Genomic DNA, 27,593 nt, shown 5'->3' on the forward strand with positions numbered 1-27,593 from the left:
TGTTACTTGTCAAGACTTTGAGCCCTCTCCTAACTGCCTTTAGTTAGGGTTGCGTGTTTGGACATAAAATATTGCTGTGCAAAGAAACCCTCTCTAGAACCAGCCTAGTGTGTTACTCTGACCCTTTTCCTTCCTTTATGTTACTTTCTTGCATGTGTTTTCAGAGTAAATGTCTTACCGTAAATCTTCTAAGAACCGCATGTGCACTTAGTTACCGATAATACAATAGCATTGTCTTTTCCCTTTCAACGTTGCAACAAATGTAACCGCAAACAAATACAAAAGTGAAAGTGTCCTTTGAAGTGTATTCTAAAGTATTCCGAAGTGTTCAAGTATAAAAAGGTATGAGGTATTTAAAGTGATTCTGGTGTAAATATAATATGGGATACATTACTCACCGTAATCGTATTTCTGATGCTTGTATCTGCTTAGATTCACATGCTGTGCATAGGCCGACATCTAGTGGAAGCTGCGGAGTATTACAGTTTGTTTTTCGAAAATCGAAAAAGGGCGTCGACACAGGGCGTGCCAGTAATACTATCCCTAGTGTGACGTCCACTGTACCCATGATCCCTCACGCGTCTAGGATCCCCAGATTGTGTTTTTCCTGACATGAGGTAGCATGAGGAGTAGCGTGAGTACAGATAGTCCAAGCAGATAGACAGAAAGGTAAGACTACAAGCAACCATGCGCCTTCTCTCGGAGGGGAGGAAGGATGGGTCGCATGTGAATCTAAGCAGATACAAGCATCAGAAATACGATTACGGTGAGTAATGTATCCCTTCTGAGGCTTGTGGAATCTGCTTAGATCACATGCTGTGCATAGATTAGCGAGCAGTACCAGAAGAAGGAGGTGGGATGTGAGAAGGGTCATGAGCAAACAGGTGTCTTAGAACCGCTTGTCCCACTTGTGTATCTGTCTTGGAATGAGTGTCAATGCAGTAATGCTGAGTAAAAGTGTGAATAGAGCTCCAAGTAGCTGCTTTGCAAATGGTGTCGAGGGGAACATTTGCAATGAAAGCCAGAGTGGCCCCAATGCCTCTAGTAGAGTGGGCCCTTGGCGTAAACGGCAGAGTCTTTTCAGAAAGAGAGTAACACAGCTGTATACAGTTGATAATCCACTTAGAGATAGCGCCCTTAGAGACGCGATCCCCCTCTCTGCCTGTAGCTACGGAGACAAACAGTTGATCTGTTTTCCTTAGCGGTCTGGTTTTATTTACATAGTATAAGACCGCCCTACGCACATCTAGGGTGTGTAGTTTCACCTCAGCCGAGCTTTGTGGGTTTTGGAAGAAAGCCGGAAGCTCGATGGACTGGTTTACATGGAACTTGGATATGAATTTTGGTGAGAACCTAGGGTGTGTGCGTAAAACCAGTTTGTCCTTGTGGATAGTAAAGAAAGGATCTTGCACTGACAGAGCCTGAATTTCACTGACCCTTCTTATGGAGGCAATGGCTACTAAGAAGGCCGTTTTATAAGTCAGGTGTTTGAGACTACTTTTATGCATGGGTTCGAAGGGGGGGCCCATGAGCTTAGCTAGCACCACGTTGAGGTCCCATTCTGGCGGTGGGTTCGAAATAGGAGGGTGAAGTCTCTTTACTCCTTCCATGAAGGCTTTAACCACTGGTACTTTCCACCACGAGACCCTGTTATGGGATGTGGTGTAAGCCGAGAGGGCTGCCAGGTGTACTTTCAGAGAGTTAAAAACCAACCCTGCATCCAGCAGGTGGAGCATGTATGTTACAACGTTGGAAGGAGTGCAATCAACCGGGTTGATTTGTTTATTCTGGCACCAGATAACGAATCTTTTCCACTTGTCAAAGTAACAGTGTCTTGTATTTGGTTTCCTGGACTCTTTTAGAATGTCCATACACCTCTGTGGTAATTTGAGATGTCCAAACTCTATGACTTCAGGAGCCATGCTGCTAGGTTCATAGAGTTGGGTTCCTGATGCACTGTTTGACCTTGTTGCTGGGACATAAGGTTGTACCAGGCTGGGAGTCTGATGGGCTCGCACACCGCCATCCTGCGTAGGTGTGGAAACCATGGTTGTCTCGCCCACATGGGAGCAACTAGGATGAGCGTCATTGATTCCTTGTTCATCTTGTACACCACCTTCCTGATGAGGAGTTGGTGGAAAAGCGTACGCAAACATCCCTGACCAGTTCATCCACAGGGCATTCCCCTGGGAGTCCGTTTGGGGGAACCTGGATGCAAATCCTGGGCATTGTTTGTTTTCGCTTGTGGCGAATAGGTCTATAGTGGGGAAACCCCACTGAGAGAAGAGATCTTCTACTACGTCTCTGTGAAGGACCCATTCGTGTTCTTCTGGGAGGGAGTCTCTGCTTAGAGCATCCGCTAGGGAATTGAGCTCCCCTGGAACATGTTGCGATGACAGGAAGATGTTCCGTCTGAGTGCCCATATCCATATTTTCTGGGCAAGCTTGGACAGATTTGGCGAACGAGTCCCTCCTTGCTTGTTCAGATAGAACATGGCTGTCGTGCTGTCCGTCCTGATCTGCACCGACAAGTTCAGTAGATGGGGCTTGAACGCCTGCAGCGCTCGGAATACTGCCAGAAGCTCTAGCAGATTGATGTGGTTCTTGGCTACTGAGTGAGACCAGAGACCCTGAGCTGTGTGGTGGAGATGGTGAGCTCCCCACCCAGTCAGGCATGCATCTGTAGTCACCACTGCCTGTACTTCGGGATCGTAAAAGGGTTTCCCCTTTGCGAGATTCTCTCTTGTCCACCAGTGTAGGCTCTGTACGAGTGTTGGCGAAACGACCACTAGATCGCCCCACTGACCACTTGCCTGAGACCACTGTTTCGCCAACCATTCCTGCATGGGACGCATGCGCAGACGCGCGTGGGGGACCAGGTAAATGCATGACGCCATCATGCCCAGTAACCGCATAGCTTTGCGTACTGTTATCTGTTGACCTGACTGATAATGCGGAATTTGCAGAAGTATATTCCGAATGCTTTCTTCCGAAGGGAAGGTCAATTCTTTCTGAGTATCTAGGATAGCTCCTAGAAACTGTTTTGAGGTGCTTGGCACCAGACTTGACTTTTTCTCGTTGATAGAGAAGCCTAATTCGTGGAGGAGGTCGATAGTCCTCTGAATGTTTGATCTGCAGATTCCTGGGGTTTCCCCCGTTATGAGCCAGTCGTCCAGATAAGGGTACACTGGGATTGCCTCCCTGCGTAGGTGTGCAGCTGCCACCGCCAGTACCTTGGTGAATACCCTTGGTGCTGAAGCTATCCCGAAGGGCAGTACCTTGAATTGGTAGTGGCGACTGTCCACCTTGAAGCGCAAGTATTTTCTGTGCGCCGGGAGCATGGAAATATGAAAATAGGCATCTTTCATATCCAAGGTTGCCATGTAATCCCCCTTTTTTAGGAGTGGGATTAACTCTTGTAGCGTGGTCATACGGAATTTTTGGGGCTTGACATACTTGTTGGCAGGCCGTAAGTCCAATACTGGGCGCATTGTTAAATCTTTCTTTGGCACAAGGAAGTAAGTTGAATAGATACCCTTGTTTACCTGGTGTCCTGGGACGAGTTCTATCGCGTCCTTTAGGAGCAGATTGTAGATTTCCTCGAGGAGGATCTTTGGATGTTCTAAAGAGTGGACTTTTTGTCTTGGAGGGTGGTTTCGGGGACGTTGCAGTAGTTCTATACAGTACCCCTTGGATACCGTCGCCAGCACCCATCTGTCGGATGTTATCCCTTCCCATGCCTGGGTGAAGCTGGATATTCGTCCCCCTACTGGGGTTGCATGGGAAGGGACCCTGAAATGAGCGTCACTGCTTTGGTGGAGGCGTGCCGCCTCCTTTACTGGGGCTGCCTCTGCCTCTACCACGTCCTCTTCTACTAGCCCTACCATACCCCTGGGTAGACTGTTGTGAGTTGGTGTTCCACTGTGTACCCTGGGTGTGGGAATAGCTATTTCCTCTATTGGAATTTTGGCCGCGGGGGCGACGAAAATTGCCGTTCCCTCTTTGGTTAGGTGGTTTTGTAGTTAACTGGCCAAGGGATTTGAGGGTGTCGAATTCCTCCTTAGCGTTTTTTAGTGCGTCCTCGACTGCCTTTCCAAACAGGAGATCACTTTCCACTGGTTTGTCTAAGAGTGCAGCTTGTGTTTCTGCTCTGAATCCCGACTGCCTCAACCAAGCATGTCTTTTGATGACAGTCCCCTCTGCTATAATTCTACCCGCATTGTCTGCGGCGTCTAAAGTTGCTTTTAAAATGCAGCCTGAGACGTTTCTTCCCTCTGCACAAATGCGAGATAGCTGGCTCTTAAGGGGTTCGGGAGCGGAATCTATTAGTGCTGCCACTTCTTCCCACTGATGGCAGTTGTAGCTGGCCAACAGTGTGGTGGAATTCGCGATTCTGGTTTGGTAGGCTGCCGTGGAAGCTACATTTCTACCAAAACCATAGAGTTTCTTACTTTCCTTGTCGGGGGGAGCCTCCGAGGAAGATAATGGGGTTCCAGCTCTCTTGCGGGTGTTAGTTACGACTAGAGAGTCTGGCTTAAGTTGGCCTCTAATATATAGAGGGTCCGACTGGGCTGCTTTAAACAGCTTCTCTACTCTCGGGTTTACAGGTCTTGTCAGGTTTGGGTTGACAAGGGATGGTGCTATTCTGCGTTGAATAGATTTCAGGATGGGAATGGTCTGGGCTACTGTCTTCCTTTCCCCTATTAGTTCCTCCGCGAAGTCCCTCTCTTCTTGGACACCTTGTGTGTCTATGTGGAAGTGGTTAGCTGCCCGAGAGAGCAGTTCATTCAGGAGGGGCTGATTATCTATTGGGGAATCAGACACTGGGGCTTCCCTTTCGACTGGTGAGTCCATTCTGAAAATATCTGGGCTATTTTCTGGCTCATCCTCGTCTTCGTCCTCCCCGTAATAATCTGACACTGCGAGATCTTCTGGTGTCTCAAAATCCTGGCCCTCTATAAGGGAAGAGTCTCCTTGGCCTGTAGGGAAAAGGCAAGAATAGGGTTGGACCTCGAAGGGGTCTGAAGCCTTTAATGGTGTCTCGACCCGGGGCCTTTTATTTGAAGGGATAGGGTCCCTTGAACCTGAGGGAGAAGATTCCTGAGGGTTTAAAGCTAGTAGTTGGTCAGGGTGTCTTTCGAAGAAATTTGCTAAGGAGGACATCCTTGACATTACTCTGTCAATGTCCTCGCATGACCAGAGTTTTGAGCTTGGGGTGACCTTGCTGGAACTCTCTATGGACTGTCCCTGAGAAGACTTGGACGGGGAAGTCAGTTCTATTGTTGTGGGGGATTGCAAGGGTTGTTTCCTTTGTTGCTTACCCCCTTCCCCGTGGGTGGAAGTGTGTTTACCATTTCCCTTATCTTTCGACGCCTGGCGTCGAGGATCGGAGGTGGAATCCCTGTGTTTCGAACTAGGCTTCGAAACTGGGCCCTCCTTACTCCCAAGTGATGTACCCTTTCCCTGGGGTGCAGGCTGGGGATGGAAGCCGTGTTCGTCTCCGGACGAGTGATCTACCGTGATGTTAATGGGCGAGGCACTATGTGCAAGTGTGGAGGCTTGCCTGACGTCGTGCGGCGACCTCGACCGCCCAGAGGACGTCCTTTCGGACCGCTCCTTCTGTGCCTCTTTCCGAGGTTTCGACGACGTCGAATCTCGGGTGGCTTTTTTGTGTTTAGCGTGTGTATGTGTAACGCTCTTGTCGCCGGGGGACTTCCCCATAGTCGCCGGGACGGACGACCTTCCGAGGCCGGGGACGTGCGTTAGGCTGTCTTTCGACGCCTTGGTGCCCTCGCCGTCCGAAAGTCCGGCGTCGCTGCCGTCGCTGAAGGTACCCTCCGCCTCCATTGCTGTGCAAAGAAACCCTCTCTAGAACCAGCCTAGTGTGTTACTCTGACCCTTTTCCTTCCTTTATGTTACTTTCTTGCATGTGTTTTCAGAGTAAATGTCTTACCGTAAATCTTCTAAGAACCGCATGTGCACTTAGTTACCGATAATACAATAGCATTGTCTTTTCCCTTTCAACGTTGCAACAAATGTAACCGCAAACAAATACAAAAGTGAAAGTGTCCTTTGAAGTGTATTCTAAAGTATTCCGAAGTGTTCAAGTATAAAAAGGTATGAGGTATTTAAAGTGATTCTGGTGTAAATATAATATATATATATACACATTTTATATAAATGAGGCAAGTGTTTCTTTGATGTGCATGTCTAAGTGGGTTCAGTGTACTTGCCTACAGCTCACATCTTCCTCTTCAGAAAAGCCTGACTGCTCTGCCACTCTACCAAGGTCCTGCGTTAGTATATACTAATACTAAGGGTTGGAGGGAAAAGGAGGGGGTCTACAGACCACTGGGATAGCTTATTAAAGTAGGACTTTAGGAAAACTCCTGAAACAACGAGGAAAGCTGGATGAATGGAGTATGAATGTAATGCAATGCTTGAGTGGTTAATGGTTCCACAATATCCGTTGAGACAAGCTGGGAGTGGAGGCTTTTGATGGGTACTAAACCTATACGCTTATTTTTCTGTAAATGCAACAAAGAAGATTAAAGCTCATTTACTTCTATAATCTACCTAGATCCACTCAGCTTCTTTTCAGTATAGTGGGCTGAGAATTACAAGGACGACCCTGCTATGAAGGGGACTATTTGAACAGCTTTCCTCCTCCACCTCCATCACCACCTCCAACACCACCACGCCCCCCTTGAACAGCTATCCTGGGGTTGACTGCACGAGTAAGTGAAGGTGTATTTAGAGACGGGGCAATCTCTTCCTTATAGAACGCAAGCTAGTAATAGCCTAACCAATTGATTTCATGCATATTTTTATTGTGGAAAGCCGTGTCTTGCACTGTTTCCGGAGTTTGAATATTAAAATGATTAGCAGTCCTTTTTAACGAATCGTTGAATAAAAGCTGATAATCAATGAGAGAAACATAACCACCCTCAGTTGTATCGGGAGATCTATATTGGTGGCGTCAGGGTCATCCTGATCATAGGTATCTGGATCATCAAGATCAGGTGGAGGAAGATCTAAACTTGTGGTATAAGAGTCAACACATATCCACCAAACTCTAGGGCTGCAGGAGCCAAGCCCTCAGGTTCAGCAATCCTGGGTCGTGGTGAAGGATTGCACCTCCTCTGTTGAGAACATACGGAACCACTGGCAGCATGACTGGTGGCGACGCCGACAGGCTGAGAAGGTCTGTGTACCAAATCGGCCAGGGCAATAAGTATCATCCTGCATTGGCACTGTCCAAGTGTGTTAATGACTCTTAACAGGAGAGACAACGGAGGAAACACGTACAGATACAGGCTTCCCAGGGGAAGGCGAACACACCCCCCCCCCCAGGCTCCTTGGTTGGTGGATTCTGCTGTCAAACTTCTGGCATTTGGAGTTCGCTGCCATTGCAAACAGATTGATCTGGGGCCTGATCTACTTGAAGATGCGGTCGACCAGGTCCACCCGAAGCTCCCACTCGTGGCAGAAGCGCAATTCCCTGCTGAGGAAGTCTGCAACAGTGTTCGACTCCCGCTAGGTGAAGAGGAGCGAGGAACATCTCTTGTCCGACGGCCCAGAGCCAAAAGTCCTGCGCTGGGGATCGAGTGCCCCCCTGTTCCCCGATGTAGAATATTGTGGTAGTGTTGGCCGTGAAGATCCTCACCACCTTGCCCTCCAGAGACGGACGGAATGACTTAAGCCCAGAACACTGCCCGTAGCTCCAGAATGTGGATATGGAGATCCTTCTCCGGCAACCACATGCCTCTGGCGTGCAGATGCCCGGTGTGGGCTACCCAGCCTTCCAAGGAAGTGTGTGGTGACCGTCTCCTAGAATCGCCCGTCCCCCCGCCCCCGTGGCCCGGGCGATTCTGGCACAGACACCATGCCATCTTATCGCCCAACGGACACCTGCACCCAGCAAGAATCCAGGAACTCCTGAAGAGGTCGCATCTGTAACCTGCAGAGCCGGATAAGGTAGATGCAGGTTGACATCATGCCGAGCAACGACTTGATGGTTCGCACCGTGGCTGTCATCGATAACCGCAACTGCACCTTCCCATGTATGGCCGCTATCCTCTCCTCCAAGGGCGACGCCAGGCCGGACACCGTATTGCGTCTGGCTCCTAGGAACAGCAACAGCACGTTCTGCGATGGCGTCAAGCAGGACTTTGGATAGATGGAGAATCCCAGATCTGTCAGCACCTGGACGGTTGCCTCCGTGTGTCCGGATGAGTCCGTCATTGAGGTATGGGTATACATGTATACCCCGTAGATGCAGATGGGCCATCACCGTTGCCAGGCACTTCGTGAACACACTGGGGGCCAATGTCAAGCCGAAAGGTAGGGCACTGAACTGATAGAGCTGACCCTGCACTACGAAGAGTAGAAACCTTCAGCGTTTCCTGTGAATGAGGACGTGGAAGTAGGCCAGCAATGTCAAGAAGTCTTCATTTTCCAGCTGGCCGAGCACGTGTTGAAACGTGACCATCCTGAATTTTTGGGACTGATTTGTTCAGACGTCGCAGGTCTAGAATGGGCCTCCAGCCCCTGGTTTTCTGTCTGACCAAAAAGTATCTGGAATAGACTCGGGAGCCCCAGAGTCGCTGGGGAACTAGCTCTATCACCCCTTTTTGCAGCATGGCCCGTACCTCTGACCAAGAGCTGAGGGATGTGCTGCTCCTGATGAGCCACCGGAGGGATCAATGGACACCTGCGCTGAAACTCGAGGGTATCTCTTTAGGCGAGAGCGTCCAGGACCCATCCATAGGTGATCTTTTCCCACTCGCTGATGAACCTAGTCTGCCGGCCTCCCACCAGGGTGCACAGGTGGAGGCCCGACATCTTATACAGTTCAGGCTTGCTTCGGCGCCGGCATCCTGCCCTCCGGGCAACAGCGATGCTGTCCTCCGCCACTGTAGGCCTGGGAACAGCCTCTGTAGGCTTCCTGAGTCGTGCATCAGGAAGGCTGATAGTATGATGAGGAGAAACCTTTTGAAGACCTCCTCGAAAAGAGCGGTGCTGCTGGAGGGTGCCCAGGAAACGGGCTGTCTCCATATCCGCCTTGAATGCCTGACTCGTCGACGACCTTCCCGAAAAGGTTATTTCCATTGAAAGGCATGTTCAGTACCTTTGCTTGGACCTCCTGGCAGAAATTCATGGCCTTCATCCAGCCTTGGCGACAAAGGCAGACACTGTTCCCTATCTGCCGGAACCCTGTGTCAATGTCCAGCACCACTGATGGTGTGATCCAACGCTACCTCCCCTTCCTGGAAGAGAGCGAGTGCCTCCATCTTCTGGTCGTCGGGGAGTAACTCCAAAATCGCACCCAGCTTGTACCACAACTCCTGTCGTACCATGCTAGGATCGCCAGTGCATTGGCTGCCTTGATGGTGGACGCCGCAGTGAAAGTCACCTTCCTTCCCATAGCGTCCATCTTCTCCTCGCTGTCTGGAGGGACTGAAGAGGATGGGTAAGCTGTCTGTTTCCTCGCGGCTGCTGCAACCACAGAATCAGGCGATTGTTGCGACCTCGGGCACTTGGGTACAGATTCCGGCACCCGGTACTTCTCCAGCCTATCCCGTTTGGCCGAAGCCATGGAAGGGTTCTGCATGAGGGCCAGGCCCTCCTCCCACACGTCGTCCAGAAGGGGCACCGCCATGATGGTCTTCCTCTGGGCCTCGCGTCTTTGGTACAAGAATCCCTCCTTCCTGGTTTCTTCGGGCCCAAGTTGGAATAGCTGCCCAAGTTGGCATCCCCACCTCATCCGGTGGGGATGCCCTAGGATGCGGAGACCAGCCGCAACAATAGTGTTGTCATTGTCACAGCCATATCCTACATGTGTCTTGGTATGCTTGCAGACAGTGGGCCCGATGCGGATGAGGAGGCGTTGGATGACGCTTCCTATTCTTCGCTGGCGGCACTTCATAGGCCTCGGGGACCATTGGAACCAGGCCCTGTGGCACCCTCTTCTGGATCTCCGACACCAAGGTGTCGAAGGTCGACAGGATGTCCACAGAGACAGCCCTCGGCTGAGCTGGTTTGATCGGAACACTAGGCCCTGCACAGTCATCGTCCACTTCCACATGGATACCCTCTGCGCTGCAGGTGCTACCTTCACAGGGTCAGCCCCCTTAGCCTTCGTGAGAGCAGCCACCACCAACTCCATCGTCGACCAAGACTTAGTGTGCCGATTGGGCCTTATTGGGTAGTTCGGCCTTTGCCGCCGTCCACTGCTTTCCTTGCGTTTCATGCAGTTAAGCCGGGTTGAACGGTTTCCTTTTCGAGGAGGAGCTTCATTGCCGGCTGGCAATGGAGGTTGAGGTCGATTGCGCCCTGTCCACTGTGAGACCGGCTTGTGCAGAGCCCCCGGTGGACCTGGACTTTCGGTTCTTGGCCTCGTTTTGGGCCCCCACAGAATAGGGCCCTCAAAGGACTTAGAAGGCCGCTCCTCGGATCGGTCGGTCGGTCCAGGGTGAGGCATGACCCTGCTTGGAGCACAGGGCAGAGGCCTTGGCATTAGGCATAACTCGAATTCCCCTTCCTTGTGGTCTGGATGCAGGCAGTAGAGGCATTGCAGGTGCTGGTCTTCAACCAACGCATTCCGTAGCCCGCACATGGTGCAGGACTTCAAGCAGGATCTTCCTTCCTTCTCATTCATGGTCTGAGGGCGCAAAGTAGGCCCGATGGCCTTATGGAAAATTCGACGATCTTCACCCTTGAGGGGAGCTGAAATTCACCGACAACGGATCATTGCTGTCGGCAGATTAACAGCACACACAGGCTCTTTTGGAGAAAAAAAATGGAACCTTTTTCCGTCGAAAACCCCAAAAAACATAGAAGTAGCTCGCAGAGCAAACTCGAGGAATCCCAACACTGAAGCATGCAGTAAAAATCTGAAGATGGCTGCTTAGGGGCTTAGGGAGAGGACTGTCATTGGATAGGGGCAGTATGACCCAAAGGACAGCGATTGGTTTAAAGGAAAAATACAGTTTGTAAGTGAAAGTGAAACAGTTTTTCTTTTACCAAGGATTCCCAGCCTGACAAGTAAAATTCATGAGCATGTGAATCAAAGCCAGACCCCATGCTGGAGAAGAACAAGCTACTTACCAACTGTAACGTTCTTTCGACTGGATGTTCCTCCCATGTATTCCTCAGCTTGTGATACTTGGTTTCGCCAGCTTTGCTGCTGCGGAATTTTTTTTTCTGCCAGAGGCCGCTGTGCTTGAGGTTGTGGCGTTGAATGTCCCTCGACGAGCTCTGTACCGTGTCGACGTCACTGATGGTATAAATAGCTCTAGCCGCGCCGTTGGCTTTAGTTCTGTTTTTTCGAGGAAATACTTGTGGAACATCCAGGCGTATGCTGTGACTGATTGGCCCATCGTGAGAGAAAATTGTAAGAAAACAAACTGTACTGCGGGGTAGGCTGGGAGGAACATCCAGTCGAAAGAACGTTACAGTTGGTAAGTAACTTGTTCTTCGAATGGATTGTGTCCTCCCACGTATTCCTCATCTTGTGATAGACTCCCATAGCAATGATCAATTTGGAGGTGGGAGTGCTAGTTCTTGTTTTCATGTACAGAGTGAAGTACCGCTCTGGCAAAAAGCCCCTCATTTGAGGATGAGGCATCTAAGTAGTAATGCTTGATAAAAGTATTGATGCCCATGTTGCAGCCGAGCAAATATCTTTTGCAGGGACTCCCCTCTTCAAAGCCGCAGAAGTAGCCATTCCCCTTGTGGAGTGAGCATGTAGCCCATCCGGTGGGTCTTTTCCTGCTAATCTGTAGCATTCCAATATAGCTAGAATAATCCAGCGGGATATGGTTTGTTTTGTCACCGCTAACCCCAATTTACGACCTGTGTAGCCCACAGAAAGTTGTTTGTCTTGACGTAATTTTTTAATTCTTGCAATGTTAAAGATGAGGGCGCTCTTGGGGTCCAGCCTATGTAATCTCTCCTCTTCCTTTCCCAAATGAGGTGGAGGATAGATTGTTAAAACAATTTTCTGCGACAAATGGAAGTCAGAAACTACTTTCGGTAAGAAAGATGGTTTAACTTTCAGAACTACTTTGTCTTTGTAAAATGTGGTGTATGGAGGTTTACATGAGAGAGCCTGTAGTTCACTAACCCTGCGGGCTGATGTTAATGCCACAAGAAGGAAAAGCCTCAATAGACATGAGTGCAGAGGCTCAAATGGTATACAGGTTAGGAATTTAAGAACTAAATTCAAATTCCAAGTTGGAACATGAAATGGTATTCGTGGGTATACATCTGTAAGTCCTTTCAGGAACTGTATTATTAATGGTATTTTAAAGTAAGAAACCTCTTCCGAGGAGCGCTTAAAAATGGACAGCGCTGCAAGTGTAACGCTCACCTGATTCCCGTAGAGGCGCCGGTCTTGACTGGGCGTATACCGTATCTGCAAAGGTGATGTGTAACACACGGCTGGCTCTTTGGGCTGGACCTCTGTGCACTGTATGTCTGACTTGAAGGGTAAGATGTCTGCAGATAGAAAATATGGGATTAAGGAACTGGGTTATTGAATGTCTCTCTTCTTCCCTTTCTCTTCTCCTGTAGAACCCCAAAGGTTAACGCTCTCACCTTAGGTAAGTGAACGCCATGCTCTCCATCTTCCTCGGGGCAGGGTGCTGTAACCAGTTTCTTCACTGGATAAGGGGAGCAGGCCTCTTGACTTCAGAGGACTGCTGTCCGTCGTTTACTGCACGAACGGTAAGTTTCGAGTAATTCTAATGTCTTTAAAGTCTTTAGTAATGATGTTTCTTGTTTTGCAGGGTTCCGGCGATGGCGGATGACAGGCTGAAGTGAGTTGAAGATGGAGCCCGTGTGATGAATAGAAGCGCCTGGAAGCACGTAAGTAAGCGCTTGTTGCCTGCTTCACAATGCGCTCTAACTGTCTTTTTATTTTGCAGGTACAAGTTCGGAGCGGCTGCAGGGTGCCGGAATACCCACTGGGTTAGATGTGGAAAGGAGTAATGGCACGTGAGTATTAAAGTTCCCCAATGTCTTTAAACGCACCTTGTTTTGTCTTTCAGATGCGGGATGCAGCGCGAGGCGTTGGTGACAGCCGATGGACCAGGTAAGTGAAGAGCTGTCACTGAAGACCGTAATGCTAACCTGTTTTTTCTTGTCTTTATAGGTGTTGCTGAAGACTGGATTCAGGATGGTAAGCCTTTTTCCTTAGGCCCAGGATCAGATGCAGAAGACACGATGAGCGTTCTGCTGCAGAGGATGCAGAATAACGCAAAGCAAGATTCATCCATCGGGTGTGGTTTAAATAGCCTCCTGTAGTGCTTAGGTGTCTCCTTCCACAGCCACGCCTAGGTAAGAAAAGAGTTCCTGCTTTCCAGAAGAGTTCCAGTGTTCTGAATCTAGGGAGTGGCTCCTGCCCCACCCAACAGGAAAAGTAGTTCCAAACAGAAGAGGATCAGAGGCTCAACTGGCAGGCAAGTAAGCAGCATGGTCTGCTGCAGGTAAGTCCACCCAAGCATTATGAGCCCGGCGCTTCCATCGCTGGGACTGGGCATATTTATGAGCCTGGTGCCACTGGCGCCAGGACTGGGTCCAAAAGGTCCCAATTGGGACTGGTTGGCACTCGGAACCTGGGTTATGGATCTGCTTCCATGGGAGTTGGGAAAACCCTGACCTTTTGGAAGCAGAGATCATGACAGCAAGATATACTTTGATTGTTCCGATCTGGAGCCCCAGATAGATGTAATAGAAAAGAAAGCACCATTGGTGTGCTACATTGAAAAGGGTCCACATCCCTATCTTTGCACCAGTCACTGAACCTCTTCCAAACGTCACTGGTACACGGATTTTGTTGCTGGCCTTCTGGCCAAAAGCAAAAATCTCCATTACGTCATCCGGAAGATCCCAATCCTTGTATCTCAACCTCTCAGAAACCATGCATGAAGGCAGAGTGTGTTGACCTCTGGATGGAGAACCCGACCTTCCTCTTGCGAGAGAAGATCCTCTCTGTAGAAGACGCACTGGAAGGCAGATGGACATGTCCAGAAGGTCCGGGTACCACGTCCTACTGGCCCAGTCCGGGGCAATTAGGAACATGGTTTTCCTGAACTTTCTCAACCTCCTGATTACTTCAGGAATCACGGGGAGTGGAGGAAACGCATAGAGCAGGGGAAAATCCCAATCCACTACGAACTAATCTCCTAGAGCTCCTCTCTGGGGAAATTCCCTTGAGCAATACTGATCGCACTTCCGGTTTACCGTGGTTGCGAACAGATCCACTTGAGGGGTTCCCCAAAGGGCGAAGATCTTCAGAAGGACTTCCTGAGCCAACTCCCACTTGTGGGAGACTGTGCTCTGCCTGCTCAGAGCGTCTGCCGCCGTGTTCTGCACTCCGGCTAGGTGAACTGCCGATAGATTCCTTCTTGTATTGCCCAGAACCAGAGCTACATTGCCTCTCTGCACAGAGGTAGCGATCCTACGCCTCCTCTTTTGTTGAGGTAGTACATGGCCACTGTGTTGTCCGTCATTATCAGTACATTTTTTCTCTGTACGGAGGGCAGGAATGCTTTCATCGCCAGTCTGATTGTCCTCAGCTCCAATAGATTGATGTGTAGTTTGGACTCTGATGGAGACCAACGTCGACTGTCAGATCGTTGGTGTGAGCTCCCCACCCCGTGAGTGAGACGTCCGTCACTACAGTTATCTCCGGCCATGGTTGCCAAAAAGATTCTACCTTGAGGTTATTGTCGTTGCAAGCCCACCAAGATAGATCCTGAGCAACTGCGCTCGGAACTTGCAGAAGATCTGACATTCACTGAGAATTGGGACCACTGAGTTCTAAGGGCCCATTGGAGGGATCTCATTCTCAGTCTGGCTGCTGGCACCATAAAAATGCATGATGCCGAGCAACCTCAGGAAATCAAAGGCTGGCAGATGCTGGGCTTTCTGGAATTTTGTTACCATCTGTTGGATGTGGAGAGCTCTCACCTCGGGCGGCGAGGCTTTGCCCGAGGAAGTGTCCAAGACTGCTCCGATAAACTGGAGTTGTTGGGATGGTATCATGTGAGACTTCTTGAAATTGAGGGAGAAGCCCAGGTTGTGGAGGAAGTGGCAGGTGATCGACAGATGTTCCTAAGCTTGTTCTGGAGAACGTGCTCTGATTAGCCAGTCATTCAGGTAGTGGTAGACGTGAATCCCCCCCCCCCTCTCCTGAGACTCGCTGCCACTACCGCCATCAGCTTGGTGAAAACCTTTGGAGCGGAGGTCAGCCCAAATGGCAGAACTCGAAACCGATAGTGAGAGCCGCCAACTGTGAACCTCAGGTATTTTCTGTGCTTGGGATGGATTGGCACATGAAAATAAGCGTCCTGAAGGTCCAATGATACCAACCAGTCTTGGAGCTGGAGAGCCTGAAAGATCTGAGAAAGGGTTACCATCTTGAACTTGTCCTTCCTGAGGAACTTTTTCAATTTTCTTAAGTCCAAGATGGGTCTCAATCCTCCGTCCTTCTTTGGGATAACAAAATAAGGGGAGTACCAACCTTTGTTCCTCTCCACTACAGGTACCTGTTCTATTGCACCTTTCTCTAGCAGGCTTAACATTTCCTGCAAAAGGAGTGGGTCTTGAGTTTTGGTAGAGCTGGCTCCCGGTGGATGATCGTGAGGTCTTTTTAAGAAGGGAAGGCAGTAAGCTTGAGCTACTGTTTCCAGTGCCCAAGCATCTGAAGTAATGCCCTGCCATTCTTTCAGATTCTGAGAGTTTCTGCCTCCCACTGGCGTTTTGTATAAGAACTCAGATTTGGAGGCGGCTGCAGGAGCTGCTGAGGGCATAGATGCTGTTCCTGAAGATGGCTTTGTAGTCTTTGCTCGTCCACCACGAGTGACATTCCTCTTGTCCCTTTGAAAAGCCTGTCTTCTTCTACCAACAGAGGAGTAGTATCAAAATGGGCGACCCCTCCAGGAAAATGAGCCCAACTAGGGTTTTTGAGGCTGTCACATGGAGGCACTAAGATCATCAGCCTTACTACCAAACAGCCTCGAGCCATCAAAGGGCAGGTTGAGAAGTCTGGTCTGCAAATCTGGTGCAAACCCAGACTTTCTCAACCACGCAAATCTGCGTAGCACTGTGCTTGATGCCATGGACCTGCTAATACTATCAGCAGTATCCAGTCCAGACTGGAGACATTCCCCCATTGCCTCCTTCCCGTCATTGACTATATTCAGGAAGCCTTCCCTTTCCTCACCTTCCGGAATATGTTCAGCCACCGCCGAAATGCATTCCCACAGGGTATGCAAGAACCTGGCCAGGGTACAGGTGACATTGGTCGATATCAAGGCCACGCTACCCGAAGTAAACACTTTACAAGCCCAGGCATCAAGCTTTTTGTCCTCCCTGTCTGGAGGTATGGTTGGGTATGCCGTCTGCCTGGAAGTAGTAGCGGCCTGAATAACCAGACTTTCTGGTGTAGGGTGTCTACACAGGTATTCGGGATCAGAAGTAGAAGTTCTGTACTTCTTTGGGAGATTGCTGTCTACTGCAGCAATCCTATCAGGTTTTTCCCAGTTCTTTTCAACTGTCCTTTGGAGCGCCCTATGGAAAGGGAGAACTGGGTCTTTCCGGGGTCCCCGGACTATGATGTCCGCCATATCGTCTTGTTCAAACTTAAGGGAGGCTCTTTCTCAACCCATATATTCAATCACCCTACTCATCAAATTCCTGTACCCTGAGTCTGCATGTTTTGCAGGATCAGGTGTAGCAAACCCCAATTCGGGTGATGTGTCCACACCACTAGCAGAATGCAGAGCTTCAGATAGGACTCTCATTTTTGTCTCAGGATTTATCAGTTCCTCTGGAACTTGTTTAATGCGATATTTTACTCCAAAAGGAGTGACCTCATCATGTGAGCCAGATTCTTCAAAAACTGAAGACATGGACCTAAAGAAGTCCGATTTTGGTAAAGGTGTAAACCTTCTCTCTTCCTCCTGATTTTTTGTCGAAGGAATCAGCGTTTTCTTCGAGGGGGTCCAATGAACCTTCGACGCACTCGACGAAGCCTTCGACAACGGCGTCGAGGATAATATAGGCTTCGTCGTCGGAGCGGTCGGCGCCAATGGTGTCGAAGTTGCGCTCGACTCCGACAACTTTTGTTTTTAAGAGGAATCAGAGAAACACTCGATCCTCGAAGATCTCGACGATTTGTTGACTCGCGATTTATGGGTACTACTAGGCTTTACAGTCGTAGTTCCAGACTTCCCTGCGTCGTCCAATGGAGCAACCGGGGTCTGGCTTTTCTGAGGTGTCTTTGAGGGGGTCGAGGCCGCATTCTCAAAGACCTGCATCATTTTTCTCCTAAAGCTTTCCCATTGTGAAGGGGAATCCGATTTAGTCGGACATCGAACCAATTCCGTCAATTAATCGGACGATGAAAATCTATGTCTCCTTTTGAGCTTTTTAGAAGAAGATCGTCTCGACCTGCTACGAGATCGGGATCTCTTCGAATGTTTTTTATGACGTTCCGATTTCTTATCTATTTTAGACCAGGCTTTCGAAGAGCCCTTTGACGCCTCCCACCACACCGCTAACTTACTTTTCCTCTCACAGAGGTCCTTCTCAGTCATTGACTGACAGGAGCCACAGTCGCCTGTTCGATGGTCTGAGCCCAGACACCAAAGACAGATCCGGTGAGGATTGGTGATAGACATCTTCGACCCGCAGTCGATACACTTCTTAAACCCAGTTTTCGAAGTCGAAGCGGTCGATGAAGACATTTTCTTGACAGAAAAATCTAGAAACACGCCATACACGAGAGCGAAGCAATCGGAAAAACGGAACTGAAGCCAACAGGCGCGGCCCGAGCTATTTATACCATCAGTGATACCATCAGTGACGTCGACACGGTACAGAGCCTGTCGAGGGACATTAGACGCCACAACCTCGAGCACAACGCCCTCTGCCGAAAAAGTTTTTCCGAAGCAGCGAAGCTGGCAAAATGAATTATCACAAGATGAGGAATACGTGGGAGGACACAATCCATTCGAATATACCTGTATTTTATATACGTACAAAGGTAAGTAAATACTATGTTAGACTAACCAACACAAATGGGAAACATAAGCAACACTTTCAGGTGAATGCTTCAATAGTAGTGGCTTGCACCAACAATTAGCACAGTAAAATGACAGTTTTCATTTCTAAAGTCACTCCAACAAAGGTCTTTTGAAAGGAAAAGGTGTTATTCAGCACTAGAAACAGCAATCTATTCCTCTGTACCGGTCTAGGGCTAAAACATGGCTCTCTCTGAAAGGAACCCCTTTACTTGCCACTCAGATCTGGCCTCTCTCTCTTCTGCTTTGAGCCCACCCACAGTATGAAAGTCTTCATTCCTTGTATGTCATCAGTTTAATCCCCAGAGGGGTAGTTTCGACCACCGGGGAGATGGATGCATAAGACAGGACCGGAAAAGAACCAGAAAGGGATTCTCTTGCTTCAATAACAGCTACATCAGTCAAAATCCTTTGACAGTGCCTGCGTTTGTTCAAAATTGCACACATTGAGCATACAGAAGAAACATTTTTTCAATGTGTTCCAATTTCAACAATCTTTCTAAAGACGTAAGTTAAATTAGCAACTCTAAAGCGCTCTTCTCAAGTAGAGCGCAACTTCTTCCCACTGTGGCCCATCCTTTTTATTTTTCTGTCCAGATTGGCAGAAAGGGTATTTTGGACCAAATTACTTCTATTCATCGCAGCTCTGAAAAAATAATCCACAGGATTTTATTCTTTAAGGAAAAAAAGCAAACCTTGGTTTGGTGCTTGAAATTCCTTTTGTGTTCAACAGTGCTTGGCTTCACAGAGGAAGGTGTGAAAACTAAATCAATTGCCGATTCTAAAGACCCGGAATGGTAGGAACCTAGAGTAAATTGGAGAATAGGTCTCTATCCTTGCGACATAGCAAGATATATTAAAGCAGCATCTGCTTACATTAAGTCAGCAAAATGTATTACATTGGCTAACGATTTTCTAGTAAGGAGTTTTACTTCAGAAGAACCACCTTCAAAGTCCTTACTATGAGTGTAGAAGTCCGTCCTGCAGTCCTCTAGGGTCATATCTACAACCAGAACCCTGTATGGAATCACCCACCATGATGTCTATCCCATAATAAGAGAAGTAAATCATTTAAAAGTCCTCCCTTACTGTGCAAGAATGGGTTCAAATTATGAACCTTTTTTGGTAGCACTCTCACATTTACTGGGACTGATATTACTGATCTGGGACCATCACCATCCGGCCCCTTCGTATCAGAGCTTGTACCTCAAGACAGGTGTACAATGCCATAGGGCTTACAACCACACTAAGTGGCAAAATTGTATTCAGTGCAGGCTGTTGGCAGACAACCTGGGAAGTGGTTCTGGTGGTTAACTCAGACAGTCCAGTTTTTTTTTTTAAACCACACCTGAAACAGCAGAGGAAGTGGTGGCATGCCTCCTACATAATTTTGAATAGAAAGCCTTGAGGCAATTTTTCATCTACTCTTTTAACGAAGCCTGGAAAAGACTGAGCTGAAATTATGTGTTTCCTGAGCCTCACCCTTCCAGAACGAACATCAAGTGTCAAGATAACACGCCAAGCAATACAAGCACCGTCCACGCAATTGGACAACTTTCCATCACAATGCATGCAGTGTTGGAGACACTGTATGCTGTGGTTGAAGGTGACAATGACAGACCAAAAACCTCAAGAATCTTACCCCAGGAACATAACATGCTTGAAGGCTTGAGCGGACCCAAAAGAAAAAAAGGATACTAGAATCGTCATGCTACAAAAATATTCTGTAATAAATGTCAAACTAAAAATTAAGAGAACGAACTAGCTATAACCACAGTGACAGATTGCCTTTGAGCATTTGTGATCCTCCTGAGGAAGATTTAGTTTTGCTCCATGGAATTTGAAGGAGCAGATTTAATTTTGCGATAGCTTACTTTTGATCCCCTTCGAATTAGCTGCTTCTTGTGACATCAATGGTTCTCCATGTACTTTGAAATCACAGCGGTTGCTAGAGGTTGCACCCAGCTAAATGTTTCAGTATTTAATCCTTATCAGATTGGTAATATATGAGCCACAGTGTTAATCTGTAGCCACCTGTTTTCCATGTCCTAGTATATCTCAGTATGTGTGCTGTAAGCAACAATTAACAATATTTATTTCCTGTCGCCCTTCAAAGGTGGGACAGACGCCTGATGTGTGTTCAGTGTTTTCCTGGTAAGACCAAGTACAGCTCAATATCGCAGGTCATTCTGTGCCCTAAACCTCCCCTTTCAGCATCCCAGAAAATACTTCTCGTACTATGTGTATCCTTGCTGTGACAAATTATGCATTTGTTTAGTCCTCGACAATCCCAATGTCTGATGAGTCTTAAATGTTTGATTATGTGATTATTCTGCACTGCAGAGATTTTAGATTAGGGCTATGGTTTCCAAAGTCTTGGAGCTGTCTAGGAACGTAGCTTTCATAAATGGTCACTTTTCCAGTGTCCATGGAGTACTTTTTTTTCAATAAATATTTATTAGCAGATTTTCAAAGAAGAGTAACAAGAAAAACAACCTATCCCCTAACCCACCCCACTCCACCCTACCCCCCCCCCCCCGTCCCCTCCCAGATCCCATGGATTCAGAGATGGCTCGAAATCAACAAATGAGATGGAGGCATGAACAACGGTCAAGGTAATCGTCCTGAGGGCAGATTATGCCCAGTAGTTCCATCGCCTTGGGGCACCAGGCACGGCGTGCACCCTCCCTAATAACAGAAAACTGGCCCAGTCTGTATAAAAGCACATACAACATCCCTGGATCGAGTAGGTTAGCCATTCCGTTGCGACCAATGTCCAGAGTTTCGCGACCCACTCGTGCTCCTGTGGAGGGACCTTTGAATTCCACTTTCTAGCTAAGACCAATGCAGCAAACAATATCATTATCACATATAATTTACGATCGGCTTTAGAGGGCAGAGTTGTGAAGACCGCATTCAGGCCCAACAAGTCCCTACCCCCTATCACCAGACTGCCGAAGCCCCAACACCTGGGCAGTAGCCCGCTGAACCTGCGACCAGAATACATCAAGTTTCGGGCAATCCCACCATATGTGGGGCCATGAGCCCGCAGCACCGCATTCCCTCCAACATTTCTCTGAAACCGTGAGGAACATTTTATGTAACCTAAGGAGGGTGCGGTGCCATCTCAGTAGGAGCTACACCAAGATCATGCGGATTTGAATAGACCTTGCAAGTTTCGGGATTTGGGACCACAGCCTAAGCCATTGCTGTTCCTTTATGCTTTACTCATACAGTTCTTGGAATGTATAGGTTCTTGGCTTTTCATTAGTCTGTAAATGGAGATCACCCCTATCACCCGACTCAGTATCTAGAAATTTTTCAAAGTGGGTAAGAGAGCGAGAACCCGCCTGCTTTACTGATGGATGGGAATGCCAGTGCCTGATCTGGAGGTATGAGAATCTCTGCTTCTCCCCCACTCCAAAGTCCTTCTTACACTGCTCGAACTGCTTCACCTCACCCCCCTTTAGCATATCTCGCAGCATCCAGCAACCACCCAAAAACCATGGGTCGAAGCTCGGGTCATATGAGGCTGCTGGGGAGAATTGTGGGTTACCATGCAGGGGTGAGTACGGGGATGGGAAGGAGGTGATCTGAGCTCTCACAATGGCCTGATCCCAGGCCTCCCCTGTTGACGTTATTGTACTACAGTACATTCTGGTTGGCCTGTCTTGCTTTGGGACCCACAGGACCCCCTCCAGGTCCCTCCCCACCACTGCCCTGTCCACCGACCTCCACACCTTGCCTCCGTCATCCCTTTGCCAGTCCCTAATTACCCTCAATTGGGCTTCTATATAGTCAGGTTCCCCTAATCCACCTCTTTCCGGCAATGCCTTCATCGTGGAAGCTGCTACCCTTGGACGCTTTTGGGTCCATACGAACCTACTAGTTATTTTCTGCAGGGCTTGGAAGAAATAGGGACAGGGACCGGTAGGGCCGCAAAGTGATAAAGGAGCAGTAGAAGAATTGCCATCTTTAAAGTATTGACTCTACCCAACCAAGAAATCTCCAGGGGACCCCAGTCGACCAGCTTGGATTTCACCTTCTAAAGAAGCGGAGGGTAATTTGCTGTATATAAGTGCTCCACAGCTTTGGTCAGCTGGATACCCAGGTACTTCAGTGAGGAGTCCACCCACCTAGTCGTAAACCTTTCTGAGGTCTTGAATGGCGGACGATGACAAGGTAAGGGGAAGCGCCTCAGACTTATGGATATTAATTTTTAGGCCTGCTACCTGCCCAAATCTGTTAAGCTCTCTTCCCACTGCTTGCAGTGAGATGGTCAGGTGAGTCAATGAGAATATCATCAGCAAAGGCCGCAATCTTATGAACCCCCCACCCCCCCAAAATGGGATTCCCTTGACAACATCAGCCTCTCTCACCGTCTCCAAGAACGGTTCAAGGTGGAGGGCATAAAGGAGCAGCGACATCGGACAGCGCTGCTTGGTGCCTCGTCCCACCGGTATCGGAGCGGAGACTTGGCCATTAATTGCAAGACGTATAACAGGATTTCGGTAGTTCGCTCTTATCCGAGTAGTAAAACCCGGGCCAAACCCCATTCGACCCAAGACTGCAAACAAGAAGCCCCACTCAACCCGATCAAAAGCCTTCTCGGTGTCGATCGCCAAAAAAAGGAGCGGGATGTTCTTTTTCTGAGACTTTTCAACCAGGTGTGCCAGCCGTCTCACATTATCTGAGGTTTGTCTGCCCTTTTTAAACCCCAACTGGTCGCGGTGAATTAACTTAGGGAAGGATGGATTCAAGGCAGTTAGCTAGAATCTTAGCACGAATCTTGGCGTCCACGTTAAGTAAATCAATAGGGCTGTATGACGCGCAGTCCGTCGGATCTTTGCCCCGTTTATGTATCAAGATTACCTTGGCCTCATTCATAGAATTGGGGAGAAAACCAGTCGCCCCCATGCAATTAAACAGTTTAGTAAGAATTGGAATCAGGAAATCTTTATGGGTCTTGTAAAATTCAACGACAAACCCATCAGGACCCGGGGCTTTGCTGGATGGAAGGTTATTAATAACTCTCCTCACCTCATCCGCCGTGATCTAGAGTTCCAGCGCGTCCCTATCGTCCTGCGATAAACGTCGGATGCCAACATCCCGCAAATATGCTTCCTGATCTGAGCAATCGGGGAAGCTTTAACTATAGAGGGCAGTGTAGAATTTAGTAAATTGAGCTTCAATGTCAGAATTCGACGCAAGCAAAACTCCCTCACCCTTTAATTTTTTTATTATTGTCTTGTCGCCTGCTTCCTTACGTAACCTTCTGGCCAGCAAACGGTCAGCTTTGGTGCTTTTGACGTAGTATCTTTGTCGCTGACGGAGGAGGCTACGTTCGCCGCTCTTGTTTGTATGAGGTTTAACTGACCTCGCACAGCCCTGTATTCCTTTTTGGTGGCTGCCGACACTCCCGTGCCCATGCGAGCCATAACCTCCTTAAGTCTTTTTTCCAAACATAGTTCCTCCAACCTCAGTTCCCGTTCCCTTCTAGCTTTAATTGCAATGATCTTTCCCCTAATTGTGGCCTTCAGGGCGTCCCACCAATAGCTAAGGGAGCTGCTCCTCGCCCCGGCCCCCGGAGTCCTCACGTCCCCGCCACGCAGGGAGCCCAATGAGGACATCCCCCGCCGCCTTCCACAACAATCTCAGTTCTGGGGCCCCCCTCAGTCCACCTGCCCCCCCTCCTCACCTCTAAGGATATGCCTCCATGGAGGGGAGCAGAGATGCTCCACGTGCGCAGCCGCCTGCGGGGCAAAGCAGGACGCCCAAATGTCCTCGCAATCCTCTGGGGGGTGGGGTGGGGGGCACTCCAACTTCTCTGGGGCCGAACCGAAGACCACAAGGGCCGAGCCATGGGCCACCCCCACACCTTCCAATGCCGGCCGGCCGAGGCACGCCAGTCAGGCGGAGCTCCAGGGGAGAGGGGCTCGCAACACCCCACCTGCAGAAGCCCTCCCCGCACGGCGAATCGGGACTCGAGGAGGGGAGGGGGACACCAACCACTCGGCGGGCGCCTGCCGACGTGCCCCAGGGACCCCCTGCAGCCCTTGCGTTCCGGCTCAGCCCGCACTCCAACAGGGCACTCTGGCTCCGAGCTGCAGGGGCGCCCCAGCTCCAGCCGCGGCCGCCTCGGTCCCTCCCGGGCGTGTCTGCAATCAAGGTGAACCGAGCTCTTCCAAGGAGCCTCTGCAGGTCCGGCCAGATGCCAGGAAGGGCTGCTAATGCTGTGGACGGGATTGGAGCACAACGCAGGTCGGGAGCGTGGGGCGACGCGTACTGCTCCCTAGGCGGCCATCTTCAAATCCGTCCGTGGAGTTCTTGACTGCATCTTTGCTCACTATTTATTCTTCAAGCAAATTTGTTAATCTTTATCTGCTAAAATGTCATTTACATTAAAATTGATTATAGCGCGAACATTAAACTGCAGATCACAGTCATCAAGTATGAAGCCTATAGAATGTTACAGAATATACAGAGCATATGTAAAACCTACAAAACAAAGTCAGTCACAACCCTGCTGTAAACAGTAAGGACAAAGATGTTATAATCAGCTCTAACTTAACAGAATATCAGCATGTTGGAATTTTGGTTTTACAAATATGGAGAGAGCGCATTACAGCCAAATATAGCTGCACAAGGAATTATTACACAAATCGCTGTGTGGATTGTATGCATTCCACTTAGAAGCATATCCTGATTTTTGACCTGCAGTAATGCAGATTAGAGAATTGCAGTGCTCCTGCCAAATTTCCTGGCAACAACTATCCTGCTGGCAGAAATAAGTACTGCATTCAGTGTAGAGGGTTGCTTGAAGCAAAATATTTAAAAAAAATTAAAAAGACTTCTAGTGCAGACAAGATCATACAAGTGCCAAAAATCATAAGGGTACAAAAGAGGCAATCGTTTTTAGAGAAAATATACAATAACTCAGAGCATTAATGTGACTTTCATTAACGTTTTTTTTTACATCTGTTACCGTTGCCACTATAGGATTGGCTTTTCCTTTATGACATCAGCAAAGAGATGAATTCGGGGTCAAAGGGATGTAGCCACAACCACTACATATTGGTTTATTTGGCCCTTGTGCATTCGAACCCTGCATTGAACCTTCTGCGTCTTTTCAGTCCCAGCACTCTCTTTGATGGCGATTCCTGTCGTTTGTCAGGCCTTCCTGTGGCGCTTGCAATTAGGTAACCGCTATTGTATGCTGTTACCCTTTGAAATTAAGTGTCTAAATATTTTGTAGACTTTCTAAAGCGTTTTAGTCAACAGAACGTGCTCCAATTTTCCAAAACCTATCATACTTGGCATTCAAAAAAGTTGTAACCATGCGTCCCACTGTAACAAACACGGGAAACAGTAGAAATTACACTATTTGCAGTTACACGAATCCTTACCTTTAAAGTCATCCCTTGGACCGTGCACTTCCTTTTTGTTCATTTTTCTACCAGTATAGGAGATGGTATGGACACCTTTAGAGTTGTTTTCAAGATACGCGGAGCTCGTTCCTTTCTTGGAGGGATGAGGATCACAGAGTTTTGCATTAATCTTATATAGTTCGAGGGCCTTAACGGCTGCTGCATTGTTATCCATACGAAGAAACGTTGGATAGGAAGCACAAAACTCATTCGTGCAGGCCTCATTTCCACACCCCTCAGTTAACTGGTGGTAGTAGCGTTCTATTAGATGCTTGGCAGCTGCTCGCTTCCTGTACCAAACATTCAAACAAGCACAAGGATTAGTACAGCTTTCATAAGCCCATTCACAGTATTAGTAAATCAGGGATTAGTCATGCACTGTACAGTAAACATTTTCACTCAAAGAACATCTATTTGCATAAACAAAAACACATTTTGTAATTTGAAAAATATATTTAGATTCCGAGAAGACTTCGAGCCACAACATATGTTATTAAAAAATTGGCATTCCCCAAAAGGAATCCTGAAAAAATACCTAAGGAAAATTATAAAATTACAAAAAATATCAAAGCAAAAGGGGCTCCACGTAAGTGTCGTGCCTGCCTTTGTTCTTTCCTAAAAGCAGGTCAATACTACCAACATGGAAAATAAGATTATCAGGTCTACATTGTAATTGTAAATTTATACAGCCCTTATACACAAGTGGAGTGCTTCAAAGCGCTTCATGGCGGGAAGGGAACAAGGGAATACAGTAGTCATTATTAGGCCTTGAAGTTTCCGAAAGAATCTAAAAAAAACGAGCGTGATCCTTTATGCCATCTGCATTGCTCTGACAATGTACATGAGCTGCACCTTTCACAAATAGGACCTATAGCATAATGCCAACATCACCTATGATAAAAATGTGTCTTCATTTACAGGAATAAATTCCAAGTTTAATAAAAAGTTATGGTTACAAGAAAAAATGCAATTTTGTTCAATTAAGAACTGCTTTAACTTGTCTAAAATTGGGTATTCGGACTTTTACTCCCTAAAAATCGTTTTACTTTAAATCTAGATTGGGCATTGATATGATGCGTTGTATGGCATTTATAACGCACTTATGCACAAGTGTTTCAAGGCGCGACCAGGCAAGAGACGGGTAACAGAGGGCAGACATGGACAAACGATCTTACTAGGCCAGGTGACATTGAGATCAGGTGGGAAGGGGAAAGTGCACTACACGGGAGCGAGAGTAAAAAGAATAAACAAACATGAAATAATATTCTAAATATATCGCTCACATTGGGGAAATGCAGATCTACACATTGGGTCGAACGGAAACCTGATTCAATTATAGTTTCACCACTTTCCTGGACACCCTGATCCCAAATAATTTCAAAATACTAACCAATATAAGAAACATACTAGAATCTATTTGTAAAAATTCAGAGGATTTATGACTTCCACACCTAAAACACCACCATAGACTCAATCACATGAAAATGCATTATTGGTCAATCCGCTGCCATCGCTTGTATACTGAAGGGGGCATAATCCCCCTTCATCCATATTTTTGAGCGTTCTCTTGCTTGGGGACCATATATGAGCCATTTTTTTAGCATAAAAACAATTACCTTGAATCAGCGAAACCGTACACGACCACAACTTTCTGGGGATCTCCTCCAGCTTAATCATGCTGGTCCTTTTCCATCCATCTAGGCGGAGCCTGACTGAAACCTACTTTTAGCAGGGAAGGTGAGAGTGTACGGAAGGATGCCCATGTACGAGTAGTAGAATCACAACGGTCCGCAACTTAACTTACTCAAAAGGCCCACTCCTCTTCCTCCATACTTTTGGAAGATTAACCAACGACACCTGGTTTGGGAAGGCTGGAACTAAACTAACCAAAAAGGTTTTGCAGTACTGCGTTCAAAACTGATGGTCAAGCAATGCCTACAAAAAGCAGAAAGCAAGGACCACGTGGTGGTCCCTGGCAAGGACTTCCTGTCCTCGGGAACTTACCTCTTGAATTCTTCCAGAGCCGCTTTTGCTCTCTCAGCATGAGCACGGAGGCTGTAAGAAATGGCCACGT

The 27,593-nt window shown here is 48.1% G+C and overlaps 1 protein-coding gene across 3 annotated transcripts in view; it reads right to left on the reverse strand.

Moving 5' to 3' along the window:
• The window catches only part of UBE3A (ubiquitin protein ligase E3A), a 784,873-nt gene that overhangs the window by 488,737 nt on the left and 268,543 nt on the right, over positions 1–27,593 (reverse strand). For 2 of the 3 annotated variants that reach the window (XM_069636586.1, XM_069636587.1), the window contains one exon: positions 25,499–25,613. In XM_069636586.1, coding sequence (XP_069492687.1) covers positions 25,499–25,541 — 43 coding nt within the window. In that variant the 5' untranslated portion in view covers positions 25,542–25,613. Of the gene's footprint in view, positions 1–25,498; positions 25,810–27,593 lie in introns of all 3 variants that reach the window. The other variant, XM_069636585.1, reaches the window with a different exon arrangement.

This window comes from Ambystoma mexicanum, chromosome 7p, assembly GCF_040938575.1.
Source record: "Ambystoma mexicanum isolate Mex_15411 chromosome 7p, UKY_AmexF1_1, whole genome shotgun sequence".
In the NCBI taxonomy this organism is placed as follows: domain Eukaryota; kingdom Metazoa; phylum Chordata; class Amphibia; order Caudata; family Ambystomatidae; genus Ambystoma; species Ambystoma mexicanum.